General features: G+C 38.0%; 1 protein-coding gene across 1 annotated transcript in view; it reads left to right on the forward strand.

Annotated features, from left to right (window-relative positions):
• TRPM1 (transient receptor potential cation channel subfamily M member 1) overlaps positions 1-13,610 on the forward strand; it is a 71,056-nt gene that overhangs the window by 36,255 nt on the left and 21,191 nt on the right. Inside the window, exons 5-16 of the mRNA XM_062501750.1 lie at positions 406-530; positions 1,222-1,393; positions 3,791-3,965; positions 5,484-5,607; positions 6,716-6,788; positions 7,622-7,722; positions 9,246-9,419; positions 10,076-10,210; positions 10,496-10,546; positions 11,345-11,380; positions 12,037-12,177; positions 12,795-12,824. Of these exons, the coding sequence (XP_062357734.1) occupies positions 406-530; positions 1,222-1,393; positions 3,791-3,965; positions 5,484-5,607; positions 6,716-6,788; positions 7,622-7,722; positions 9,246-9,419; positions 10,076-10,210; positions 10,496-10,546; positions 11,345-11,380; positions 12,037-12,177; positions 12,795-12,824 (1,337 nt within the window). The remainder of the gene's footprint in view (positions 1-405; positions 531-1,221; positions 1,394-3,790; positions 3,966-5,483; positions 5,608-6,715; positions 6,789-7,621; positions 7,723-9,245; positions 9,420-10,075; positions 10,211-10,495; positions 10,547-11,344; positions 11,381-12,036; positions 12,178-12,794; positions 12,825-13,610) is intronic.

Genomic DNA, 13,610 nt, shown 5'->3' on the forward strand with positions numbered 1-13,610 from the left:
TGTTTCCTACTCCAAATTTGCCAAGCTTTAGCTTTGGCGTGTTTTCTTTGTACCAAGATCTTTTTTATTACTTAGAGTGTATTTCCTGCTGTCATGGTTTGTGTCCAATGAATAACATACATTGAGATGGACAAGGGTACAGATGATACTGTGGCAAGTTAGTAATGGGGAAAGTCTTGCTCAGACTTCAGTGAATTCAGGACAATAATGTGAGAAGACAGTGGGACTTGCACACAACAATTACAAAATAAAACCATGGTTACATTGCATGTTCTACTATAAAGTTCCAGTACTAGTTTAGTAGTGAAATCAACGCAGTAGGTCCATGAGAGGCAAGAAGAAAATTCTGTTGTTAAGTGATCAATCTAAAGTGCCACAAATGAATTAAATTAATTGTACCTATAGGTGTCATTCGTCATGTGGGAGATGCCTTGAAAGATCATTCTTCCAAATCCAGAGGACGAATATGTGCTGTAGGAATTGCACCATGGGGCATTGTAGAAAACAAGGAAGATCTAATAGGAAGAGATGTAAGTGTTTAAGGAAACAGCTGTGTAAAAAACAGATTGTTAGTATTTCTGAAGCATTACTTTTTTCCATTTCTAAAGCATGCTTAGGAGATGAAATTTAACTTTAATTTAATTTCTTGAAAAAACCCCATTTTTAAGTATATTTCTCAGGTTGTCGTATATGACCTCAAAGTAAATATGGAATTAGTGAGGTTTCCATTGCTGTCATTAGTAAAGACCTCTCCGTCGTGACAGTTTTATGTCCTGACCTCAGTGTGGCACACTGAACCTTCTATAAATCATGTGATGGCATTTCATGTGTGCAAGACTGGCATTTATTATAGGTGGGTACTCTGGAATGGCATATGAATTGCTAGAAGCTCCAAATGAGAATGTATTTTCTAATGGACTAAGAGGATTATGTAACAACACAGTGTGTGAACAAGGAGAGCATGGTAATAAGCTTAGGGGAACATGCAGAGGAGTGCACAATCTGACTGTCATCCTCCAAAGAAAACAGGGCTGTCAGGAGTACAGATTTGAAATGTAAAAGCAAGCTTCATTTCTAATTTTCCTCTGGTTTTGGTTATCAAGGTTTACTTGGTTTGTTTCCTCAGAATCCTCCTGAGTGTGCCTCTGTTGGGAGGTGTGGGACATTTTCCCATTTGAGTCTTAGTTCTAATCTATGTGCATCTCTCCTCTTGACACACAGGTAACACGAGTTTATCAAACAATGTCAAACCCTCTAAGTAAGCTCTCTGTGCTCAACAGTTCCCACACCCACTTCATTCTGGCAGACAATGGCACATTAGGTAAATATGGAGCTGAAGTAAAATTACGGCGTCAGTTGGAAAAACACATTTCCCTTCAGAAAATTAACACACGTGAGTATGAGTGGGGAAAACTGTAACTATAACATCTTGAAGGGGGGGCAAGGAGGGCTTGAAGTACTTGAAAGTATGGAAATTAAAGGCTTCTTCCAGCTCTTTCCAGTGGAAATGTGGTCAGGACTGTGTGACTGGACTAGAACATGTGCTGTCTGGTAAGTTGTGAAAGAGCCCACATAGCACCAGGCAGAAAAAACATGGAGTAAGGATTGCATAAAGGGATGAAGAAAAATTGACAGATAATAGTGAGGAGAAGCTTCAAAACAGTGAGAATCTAAAGAAAAGGAAATGCAATGAATTTGTGCACTTCTAGGCTAGAATTCATAGGCATCAGTAAACACCCAGAATGTGTTTACAGGAATCCTGTGAAACTTAGTGATTTCTGATTCCGAATGTTCACACGAGCGTTTTATTTGCTCTTTTACATATAGATGTGTTCAATTTGAAATATCACACTCAAAATTCATTGATCTTAGTGGTAAATTTAGCAAGCGTTTTGATTTTTAATAACAATTAAGACATTTCACCTCAATGCTTTTATATTTAGTTTTGTGCAGTTTTAAAATTTCTTCCAGTTATTATGGCCTCACTAAAATAATTTTCTAGAACTTTTGTCATCATTATTTAGAAAAAAATTATTTTAAAAGACATATTTTCATTAACATGTAAAACATTTTAAAAGGTGAAGTAAAAACTATATAAACTATTTAAAAATAACCCCACAACCCTAATTAAAAATTGTCAAAAAAAAGTTACTATTGTTTGAATTCACACATCAGGTAAGATCTACTGGAGAATCTACATCAGTTCTACCAGTTGCTTTTCTTGCCTCTTAGTGGTGCCCCTATAAACTGTGTAGGCCTGTAAAAATAAAAGAAAAGGAAACATCCAGAATGGCAATTGCATTGAACTCCACAGAAGTTTGTTGTAGGATCTAAGCGCTCCTGCAGGTAGATCAGAAAAATCAAGTAGAGTGCCAGGTAAAGCCAAAAGGCACAATTAGAGGTCAGCTGTGAGGTATCCAGATGTTCTGGGAAGTCTCTAAGTACTGCCCTGTGCCTATGGTGAGCCTAAAACACAGCTCAGGAAAATGCTGTCCCTTGCCTTTGAGCATGGAGGCAGTGCCAGGTACTGCTGCCTGCAGATGGGAGCAGCTCAGCCTGCTTTTGTCATTTTTGTCTTCTGCAGAACGGCTGGCAGAGTTGTAAGGTTGTAAAAGGGAGCATTGGCTTGGAAGATCAGGAATTCAGGGCCCAGAGACAAGATGTTCTGTGTGATTCCTTGTAATTTTTAATACCACTGGGGCTTGGGGATATCAACTCTAATCGAGGTAGTATTTGATAAAAGTTGGGAACGTACATAGAAGCTTGTTCTGTGAAGGGCTGCAGTACACCTGCTAGTTACAACATACAGGGAGTTGTTTTGTTTCTTCTTAATCACTCCAAGCACAGGCACCTCTGCTGGAAACCTCAGGAGGAATCATTAAAGATTTCATGGACACACAGGCCAGCCCATACTCTGACTCCTCCTTATCAGAGCTGGGGTGTACTGACAGGAGGATGTCAGGAAGCTTCTACTGTTACTGTGCATGGTGTTCCTGTTCTTCAGAGAGGAATCAAGGTTGAAAATATTAACTCTTTCATGTGTTCTCAGCCAAACAAAAAAAGTGCATCTTTATAAAGCGCTGGTCATTTCACAGATTAAGAACTGCATTCAAATGCTTATGAGAGTGGAATTAGTCAGCATTCAGGTAATGTTCTGTCCTTCATTTCCCTAAGTTTTTTGTGACCAAGGCTACTGAGACCATGTGACCTGTGGGCTTCCCTTTGTCATCCTATGCCTGGAGATCACAGTGAGGCAGGGACAGCAAAGGGATGCTCAGCTGTCGTCTCTTCCATCGGCCAGCCATTTCAGCCTCATGATAAAAACACTGATTTCATGTTATTATCTTAGGAATAAGCATAGGTATGTCACCTTACTGAAGACTTCCCATAGGTAACCAATGAAGAGGTAAAGCATCAAAGGCTGAGAGCCATCCAAGTAACAGTGAAGCTGATGAAGCAATAGGACAGTCATGTTAGCTGCTTTTATCTGTGCCTGGTGTCTGTCAAATGAGGTTACAAACATCCACCAACACCGAGTGGATAAGTTATCAATATGGAGCTGATGCAAAAGCAAGGGCAGAGAGATATTTTACTCTTTTCCTTTTGGCTTGGGGAAGAGCATATGGACATTTTTGCTCGCATTGGCGGTGAAATGGCCATCATTTTTCCTAAGGGCTGTGGTTGGAAGCGGTACTCTAACACAGAAATCACATCCACTTATCTCAATTTCTTAAACTAAGTTTCAATTACACTCCTTTTTTTCCTTTTTCTGTTCTTATGGTTTTTGCAGGACTGGGGCAAGGTGTTCCTGTAGTTGGGCTTATAGTGGAAGGAGGTCCCAATGTGATATCCATTGTCTTGGAGTGTCTGCGGGAAGACCCTCCTCTCCCAGTTGTAATCTGTGATGGCAGCGGGCGAGCGTCTGACATTCTGTCATTTGCACACAAGTATTCAGAAGAAGGAGGGTAAGGTTTCAAGATCTTTAACAAAGCTGTGTAGGACTATACACTTTGCTTTCATAGAGCTTCATTTAAAAAAAAAAAACAACCAGCCACAAAAAAAACCTCAAGGACAAAATGCTGCTGACAGAGGCATTCTGCTGTCAGTCAGCTTTTGTTGCCTGTTTGGTCTTAGCCCTGAAGTTAATGAGCAGAAGTTGAATGCATGTTATGGTCCTTTGAAATGAGCTTGCTTTCAGTACAGCACACTGTTTTACAAGCTCCATCAAGGTTTGCTGCACTATACTTGGTGTTGGGTTGGGCATGGTAGAAGCAAGGATAAATTCCCAGGAGTAACTCTTTTCTTCAGACCAGGGCTGATGTTAATGCATGGATTTGCAAAATTTGTACTGCCTGATACTGCTGTGTTGCTTGAATGAACTTTACTGCTCAAGAGTGCCAGACCAGCTGTGGAAATTTTGGGCTTCCTTCATTCTCTTGCCTTTGCCTTCCAGCCAAACACCTTGTATATTGTCTTAATTAACTGTCTTGTGCTGAAGATAGAACCTGTTTTCTTGACTGAAGTTGAAGCTTAGCTTGGATTAAATATTAAGCAGACAGCTAGTGTTGCAAGCAGAATGGATATTATTTGCTGAATTAGAAGAGCAGCTTTTATGCTCGATTTTGTTGGTGCTTAGACATAGCACATATTTAATTGCACCAACAGTATTTATGATTCAGCAACTTTCCTTTCTGTCTAACAAGCTTCCTTAGTTTAGATGAAATTTGGCTTGCCTTTTTTTTTTTTTCTTACTTACTCATTCTTCCTATCAGCTCATAGGTATTTGAAAGAGCTTATCGGGATCAGTCTCTCTGAGATGTGCTCACTGCATGACTTTCCCTCCCAGTGACAATGTATATGATGCAGTGTCCAATTTTCTTCTCCAATGATTATGATAAATGTGTTCATCTAGTAAGACAGATCTATAATGAGAATTTTTTGCCAGTCCAATCATTTTCTCACAGTGAACTTTGAATTTTGCTTCGTCTCTCAGGTACCTGCTGGTAATGTTTACCATAATCTGAAAATACATGTGTTTTATTGGGAAATGGATGAAGATTGAGGGCTGTTTTGTATTGCTTTGGGAGATCAAACATTTCTGACCTTTCTAGAATGTTTTCAATCTAATTTCTTTAATTATCTTTTCAATTATTCATTTGTTTCTCAGTTGGGTATTATGAGGTTTCAGATCCATTAGCAAGTTCATTCCTCTGTTTAAGACCATAACCAAGGTAACATATCAGAAATGTGAAGTATTTTGGGGTTTTTAGCTATATGCAAAGGGACTTGGAACATTTAGAGGCAAAGGTAGGGGTCCTGTAAGGCCTAGCAATAAAATCCTGAACACTGAACTTGTTAACAGAAGTTGTATCTATGATATATATAAGAGGAATACCTGGATATTATAGTTTCTTAAACAGCAGGCCTTCTGAATATATATTAATTCTGGCAATGTCTTCTTTTATGTCTCATTGGCCATTCAGGATAATAAATGAATCCCTTAGGGACCAACTTCTAGTTACCATCCAGAAAACCTTTAACTACAACAGAAATCAAGCTCATCAGCTATTCGTCATTCTTATGGAGTGCATGAAAAAAAAAGAACTTGTAAGTATCCTAAAAGTAGTTCACAAAGGTAATTTCTGTGACCAGACTTTATAGAGTACTTCCAAGTGGCATTTTCCCAGGGTTGTAGTTTAAACATTTTTTTCCCCCATATAGCTGCATTAAATGTACACATTCATTCCTAAGCATAGGCTGAGAAGAGATTACATCTTCAGGAAAGCCCCAAAAACAAAGATTCTTCTCCTGTGTAAATGGATAGGAATCTTTTTCCACAGACTTCAGCAAGGCAGAGTAAGACACCAAGAGAAATGCATTAAACCCAGGATCCAAGGCTGAAAGTAGAGGAAAGATGATTGAAGAAATTAGTAATATTTTTTCTGTGGTTCTTCTTTTTCTAATGTCATGCCTCTGCATTCCTGCAAAATATATTCTAACTGTTGAGAAAATTGCTATTCTCAGTACTTAAGGTGAATAGTTGCTTTTGGAAAATGAAGAATTTTGGTTTTTTTTGGTCTGCATTTGGTATTAAGTTTGTTAACATAGAATATTTGGTTATTTTGCTTTTTAATTATTAGTCTTCTAATATTTTGTTAAATGGCTAAGCTTTACATTAATTACTATTTTTAAATTCATTGAATTACAGTGGACGGAACTAAGCAAATGTGACTAGAAATAATTGCTTTTTTCACTTGGTTCTTCCTTTGTGATTGTCATATGTAACACATCCTGCTGCTAAAAAGTATTTGAGTGTTATCATCAATAAAATGGATGCGATTATCTTGGGTAACTAGCATTCCCATTTCTATTACCACTGGGAAGTAATAGAACCATCAGAAAACAATCAGTTTTGCATGGGAGTTTTGTCGCCACTTTCCAGAATTCATGGATTAGGTGAAGATTTTTCATTCAAGTTTGTAATGTTCACCAATGCAGGGGTATTTTAGGATAACTTCACTGAAAGAATTTAATCAAACACTTCTATGAAAATTAAATTTCAAACAAAAATTTAGTGGAACTATACTTTTTGAAAAATCTTAAGTTGTAGGAAATTATAAAGCTGCACCATTCTGCTCTATTTCCTATCCACATGTTTAGTGTCTCTGTTCCCTGTGTTGTAATTTTGTGTGTTTGGTTTTGTGCTGCCCTTTAGATCACCGTGTTCCGCATGGGCTCAGAAGGACAGCATGACATTGAGATGTCCATCCTAACTGCTCTCCTCAAAGGTAAGTTTTCCAGGCACTTAGGAAGGCTGCACAGCAGAATCCCAAGAGGACATTCCTGTGCACTCTGACTTTCACTCTTTGTGTTTATGTCTTTGAATTCTTTACTTGGATTCTAACAAGTACCTGAACATCTTTGGTTAATGTTCAGATTAGCATGAAGCATAAAATCTAGATTGAAAGTTTTGTATGGCTTTCCTCCTCTGAAAGCATGGGATGGGAGTGCTGCAACAACTGTACTGCTGATATTGCAGGTCATTTTATTGCAGTTCTAGCATACATTAATAATGTTAGAAAAAAAAAAGTGGGAAGATGAAAGGCTGTCTGGATTTTTCCAGATCTCAGATTGTGCCATTTAAACCTTTGAGCAATAGGATCAGTTCCATATCTAATTGGGGTTTGTTATGTTTGCTGAAACGTCTGTTTTCTGTCTGTGGGTATACAGTAGTTATATACAGGGTCTGATACAGGCTCTATATGGGATCTCTGGAGTCCCCAAAGCTGAGGAATAAAGAGGGGAATTTTTACACTTTTATGTACAGCATCAGCCAGAGGAGCTGAGAGTGATCTTTAAGAAGAGTTAAATGTCTGTCCAGCATCAAAGTCAACATGGAAGTTTAAAAATAGAAGGGAGACAGTCTCATTAATCCTTTGGAAATTAGGATTATGAGGTTAAATGGAAGATTGATTGGATGAATCCACTGCTTTGTGTCAGAATTAATTCTAATAGCAATATGATATGGACCCAGGCTTGCAGTTTTCTAGCTGTTACAGAAGGTTGTCCAGTCTTGTTTCATCATTCGTGAAATATGAAACATCTGTGTGTTTCCCTTTAGGTACCAATGCATCTGCTCCAGACCAGCTCAGCCTGGCTTTGGCCTGGAATCGTGTAGATATTGCACGCAGCCAAATCTTTGTCTTTGGACACCACTGGCCAGTAAGACAAAGTTTCCTTTGTCATTTTGTCTGTCAGTAGTTTAAATTTTAAAGTTGTGTAATATTTGCACCTTGGATTTTGATGCTGCACTAGCAGCAATGGTGAAACACTGCAGTTCACCTGTGTAACTAAAGTCCTTTATTTAAGCTATTTTCACATCTCACTGTATTGATGCTTTTTGCTTTACTGTGTGAACCATCTGATGCTGAATTACTCCAAGGTGTCATGCAGAGAGCAGCCTGAAAGAGGCTATAAGAATGAAGGGAAATAATTTTGGTCATTTTTTTGCTTAGTTGTCTTTCTTGTAACTATGCAATAAAATTACACTCAAAAGAATGCACTCATGTGCATGCTGTGCATAATGGAGAGACTTATTTCATTTGGAAGCCCAAATCATTAAATTTAAACACGTGTTGCTGCACATGCAGTTTTATTCCTTCACTTCTAGTAATGTGATGATTTCAATATTCAAGGTTCATTAAAATGCTTATTCAGAGAGGATTCAATAATACTAAAGATTATGTAGTATGACTACTTTTAAATACTTAATTGGATGGAATGTCCCAATCTTCATGTTATTGTGGTTAGATTTAGAGATCCCACCAAGAACTGAAGCCTGTTACTGCTTTGGCCTGGTTCATACTTCCCCTGCAGTGCAGTTTGTGAAAGCAGTGCCAGCCAGCTGGTATTCACTGTCAATTCAGGTTCATAGAAATTGCTTTCAGACTGGCCTGTTCTGCCACTTGGCAGTTGCAGTTTTGTCCAGGCTTTTGAATGGATTTGTTCTGTCTGGGCAGAGAAGAGTTTTTTAGGACTAATAAAACCCCAGGAAAGAAGTCTTGTTGCAGGCTTGGTCCTGTAGTTGTCAGTGCAGAGCACAGGTAATTATAATCCAGTTTTCTTCTCTATGGAGTTTATGTAACCTAAGCATTATCTGGAGCAAGTTAAGCCTCCAAATCATGGGCAGATAGTGTGGTGCATGTATGCCTCTGCCCTGGGAAGATAGGTTGAAAAGGGGAAGGACTTTAGCTTGAAGAATACATGTGTCTTGAGATGTATAAACAGAAATACAGTCTGCAGAACAGAAATGAACCAGTGAGTGGCTCTATCTCCTCTCCTCTCTGCTTTGCTGTATGGATGCTGTTTGGCATCATGCAGCATTCTTGTTAAGCTCTTTCTGTCCAGCACTTGTTGCCATTTATTTTGCCAATATTGCTTTCTGAAAGAGCAAAGGAACTGAAGTGTCCCAGTCCTCTGACGTGGATTTTATTTTTTGAGAGAAATCCTCTCCAGTCAATCTCCTTCACTGCTTTTACTTTCAATGTTACTAAGTTACACATAACAGCTTTTTAAAAAGGGTAAAACTGTGACTATGCAGAAAGGTCCTTAAACTTAGAGAAATTATCATTTTTAGTTGACTCAATGTGAGAAGTAGTGAATGGGGGATGAGATTGGTAGAAGTCAATTAAATAGTTACTGTAAGGTGAATTTGATTTCTAATATTTAGTGCATTATAAATACAGCCTTTAGGAAGCCTTACAGCTCCTGATGGTACAGCTCCTGAGAAGGAAAAGAAATCTCCAGCACCTCAGACTAAAGCAGGCAGAGGGAAAGGAAAAGGGAAGAAAAAGGGAGGAAAAGCAAAAGAAGAACCAGAAGAAGAAACAGACCCAAGAAAACTTGAACTCCTGAACTGGGTGAGATGAAAGTATTTGTATAAAAAACCTGAAGGTTTTGTTTTTTTGTTTTTTTTCATTTTGAGGTACAAGGACAGAAGGAAGATACACACTTTGATTCTGTAGAATGCTCTTTTTCACATTCCCACAAGATCAGTTGTAGATTTTGCAGGAATGCTCTGTAGTATTTGAGCCAGGAATCCCTCTCTCATTCCATGTGCACCACATGCAGTCATAACTCAACAGTACAAGTCAGTACTGAGCTGCAGCATCTTCTTCTCTGCACTTGTCAGAAGAAAGTAAGACCACCACTGAACATCTTCCTTCTGTGAATGTGTTAGTTTAACTTGCTCCTATCATGCAGAGCAAGTAAATCCCTTTTTCACATAATGTGTCAAGCATAGTATGCCTGGTTTAGTTAAAAATACTGAACAAGATGATTGAAAGCTACATGCTGAAAGACTGTAGCTACTGTTGTACTGCTAAAAGTTTGGAAAGCTCAGCTATCTCTATTCTGTTCATCTTGTTAAAATGTTACTTTCTAAATTCCTTTTTACTTACAGACTAATCAACATATGCAGGGACTCAGTCCATAGCCTAAGTAGTAAAAATGGCTGTGGTTGCTACCCAACCAATTTGTACTCCTGTGGTCTCACATTCTCCATCCTGCAATTCAGGTGAACTCCCTGGAGCAGGCTATGCTGGATGCACTGGTCCTGGATCGAGTGGACTTTGTGAAACTGCTGATTGAGAATGGAGTGAACATGCAGCACTTCCTGACTATTCCTCGCCTGGAGGAGCTTTATAATACTGTGAGTGAGCAAAAATACTAAAAAGCCCTGTGATATTTTGCCACTGTATTGTATGTGACTCAAATCCCCACAGAAAGGTTTATAAAAAAGGGATATTACACAGGTCTTGATAGAAGAGTGTTTGTCACTGTAGCCCAGTTCCTTCTTTTCACCCCTCTGGGATGTGATGGCACATGGTTGTTAGCTAAAGTTCTGCTTAAAGTGCCAGATCATTAATTGTGTTTGTGTTTGCAAAACATCAGAAGAACTGAAGCTCTAATGGACCATGAATTATTTTTGTTTCAGAGACTGGGTCCACCAAATACGCTGCATTTGCTAGTCAGAGATGTGAAAAAGGTAAGCAGTGTTACATTTATGTGATTGCATTAGCCATGTGAATCAACAGTAAAAGCAAGCATAGCATGGGGCCAAGCAGGCATTTGAAATTAGATGGCAGCTGTTAAGAAGTTAAATGTCTCCCTGTGGCAAACAATGACGTCAGTCTAAACCAGATACAGCATTGCTGGTAATTTAAAAACTAAGGACTTGACTAAATTAAGCTCCTAAAGTGTAATATGGCATTTGAAATTTAGATTGATACTGTTTGTTCTCTACAAGAAGCTCTCAAAGCAGCATTACAAGGGAGTGGAAAGAAAGGCCTGCTAGGTTAACTGGAAGCCCCACTCCTGACTGCATAATTGTCCCCTTTTGTTTGTTTGCTTGTGTGTTTTCCAGTTACTTTTCTCCCACTATTTAAACTTTTACCTGAGAGAAAATCTCTTCTGTCCTAAATTTGTTTTTTATTTGTTTTCATTTCATGAAAATTTGTTCATTATATGTGAATAGGGAGGGTCATTGTGAGGTTTGATGTATTTTCTCTCTTAGAGGTATTGAAACTTTTATTCAGTAAAATTCAACTACATGAAATTGCCTTTATTCATTTCTGCAAGGAAAGCTCCCAGTTATCCCAGGAGGTTCAGATGTGGGGATTATGCAGTACTGTGTTAATGTATAATTAATATTCATCTGCTTCATCTGACAACACTTTTCTCATTCAGTGTTGTCACTATGAGGGTCACTAATGTTCTCTGCATTCTGCTGTGTGTCTGTCTGTCTCTCCTGTTTTCCATTGCATTTCCATGCTCCCTCCCTCAGCGGCAATCCCGGGGATTCAGTTGGGTTAACCTGGAGGTGATGTGCTTCCTTAGGCTGTAGTTGTTTCATCATAGCAGCTGCTCAGTGGTGATGTAGAATCAGTCATTGCTGTAGGATGTATCTTGGACAAAGAAGCACCAATTTTTTTCCAGTGAAGTCAGCATAGTTATCTAGTTTTAGCTGTAACTGCCGAAATTAGAGTTTGCCTTTTGCTTTTTGATTCTGGGCTGCACATTAAACATGGTCTGCATTGTTGTCTCAACTGTAGATAATATGGAACGTAAGTTTCCATTTTAAAAGTATGTAAAGTATGATTATCAGAGGTCTTCACCATGAAATTGTCACGCTTTTACATTGGATTAATGATAATCAGTACAGAGTTTCTCAAATTCATGAATATAACCCTTGTAAACAACATAAACTTATATGGACGCTGATGTATGGGTAAATCAAACGAAAATTTGTTCAGACATGTGAATTCTGTTAACAACAAAACCAAAAAGCTATGACCCCAAAAATTTTCATTATGTAAATCAGCTAATTTCATACAAATGTTCAAAGACTGAACCCAGTGGCTGTAAATAATACCTGTGTGCCAATTTAATTGTGATGTATGCCTAGCCAGGCAACTCAATGTATGTCATGTTTTCTTATCCTAAATCCTCATTAAGTTTTGGGGGCATTTTTTGTAGGGAAATCTTCCACCAGATTATCATATCAGCCTAATAGATATTGGTCTTGTCCTGGAATATCTCATGGGTGGAGCCTATCGCTGCAACTATACTCGGAAAAGTTTTCGGACTCTTTATAATAATTTATTTGGACCAAAGAGGGTAAGAATGAGTTCACTCTTGATGTGGTCATTGTGCTGATGGTAAAAAATAAGTATTACTCTGTTCCTTGGTTTTTGTGAAGCACCGCATATTAAATTCTAAAATGAGGCTGCAAGGTAGATGTTGAAACCCCAAGAGTGAAGTTATATAAGAAAGATGTAAGACATCTCTGTTAAAGGATGTAAAGACATGAGTGGTGGTGAATACATTGATCTGGAGGTGAATTTCCTCCTAGTCCAGTAGTTTACAATCCAAGTATTCCTAACTGTGGTATGGTTAGAAGCACTTTTTTTTTTTTTTAATTAGCTTTTGTGCCCCTTTGGTGATTTTAATTCTCAAAGCATTATTTATCAAATTATTCATTTAATTCTTCAGTTTGAATTAAAATCTTTCCTTTGAGTGCAGGATAAATATTTCCTAACCTGTTTCATTCCTGCAAATACAATTGAAATGAAGAGTAATTAATTGCAGCATTATTTGTACAATCATTTATAACAGTAAGTTTCATAATAAATGCTGTGCATTTGTCAATAAAAATAGGTTTGCTTGGTATTGTTTGGTCTTTCAAATTTTCCTCCCATCTAACTGATTTTGTTTTCTCTTTTTTAAATATTCAGCCAAAAGCTCTTAAACTACTGGGGATGGAGGTAAGTTGGATTTTTTTTTAAATACTGGCTTTATCGAAGCATTTCTTGGTACAGTTCTGTTCTTGCTCTTAATTTTTTCATTTTTACAGTGATTTACAGAAAAATTCAACTAGACAGGATATTCAATTTTGCTAACATTGTATTAAATACTTCTGATCAGATTTTTTTAAGGGTTGCATTTTTCGAGCTGCCTAAAGCTCTGCTTAATGGTCTTCAGGCAGTTTAAGCACTATTATGTAATAACATGCTTCATGGTGGAACATACTGTGGATTTAATTATTCATGTGTATACATTAATGACATTGAAAAGATAATACAATCGAGCAGTGCTGCTTATGGGAAAATCTCCTTTAATCATGAAATAACAGTTTCTGTGATTCATGATGTTTTACCATAGAGAAAGCATTTAACTTGACTGAAAACCAAGGTGGTCAGATGCTGCCCTCCACTATAAAACCTCCTTGCTACTCAGTGATGCTGATCCAGAATTTTGGGTCCAGCCCCTACATCAATTGCTTGTGTGTCTGCAGAAATGTGTAGTTGAGCAGAAACTTAGTTTGGGATGATACCTAAAACCTCACTCTGTTTTGGAGGTAGTTGCTTTTGTTTCTGAAAATAAAAATAAAAATACCAGTATAGACCAGGAAAGCATTGACATCGAGAGACAGGTGCATTTCTCTAGGAAGTAGGATTTTAATAATGCTGTGATAGTGCTCAAGCACAGTAGGTATTTATTCAGCTTGTGTTACACTTGATGTGAACCATACCCTCACACAAATGCCCCTA

The sequence above is a fragment of the Cinclus cinclus genome, chromosome 13 (assembly GCF_963662255.1).
Source record: "Cinclus cinclus chromosome 13, bCinCin1.1, whole genome shotgun sequence".
Lineage (NCBI taxonomy): Eukaryota > Metazoa > Chordata > Aves > Passeriformes > Cinclidae > Cinclus > Cinclus cinclus.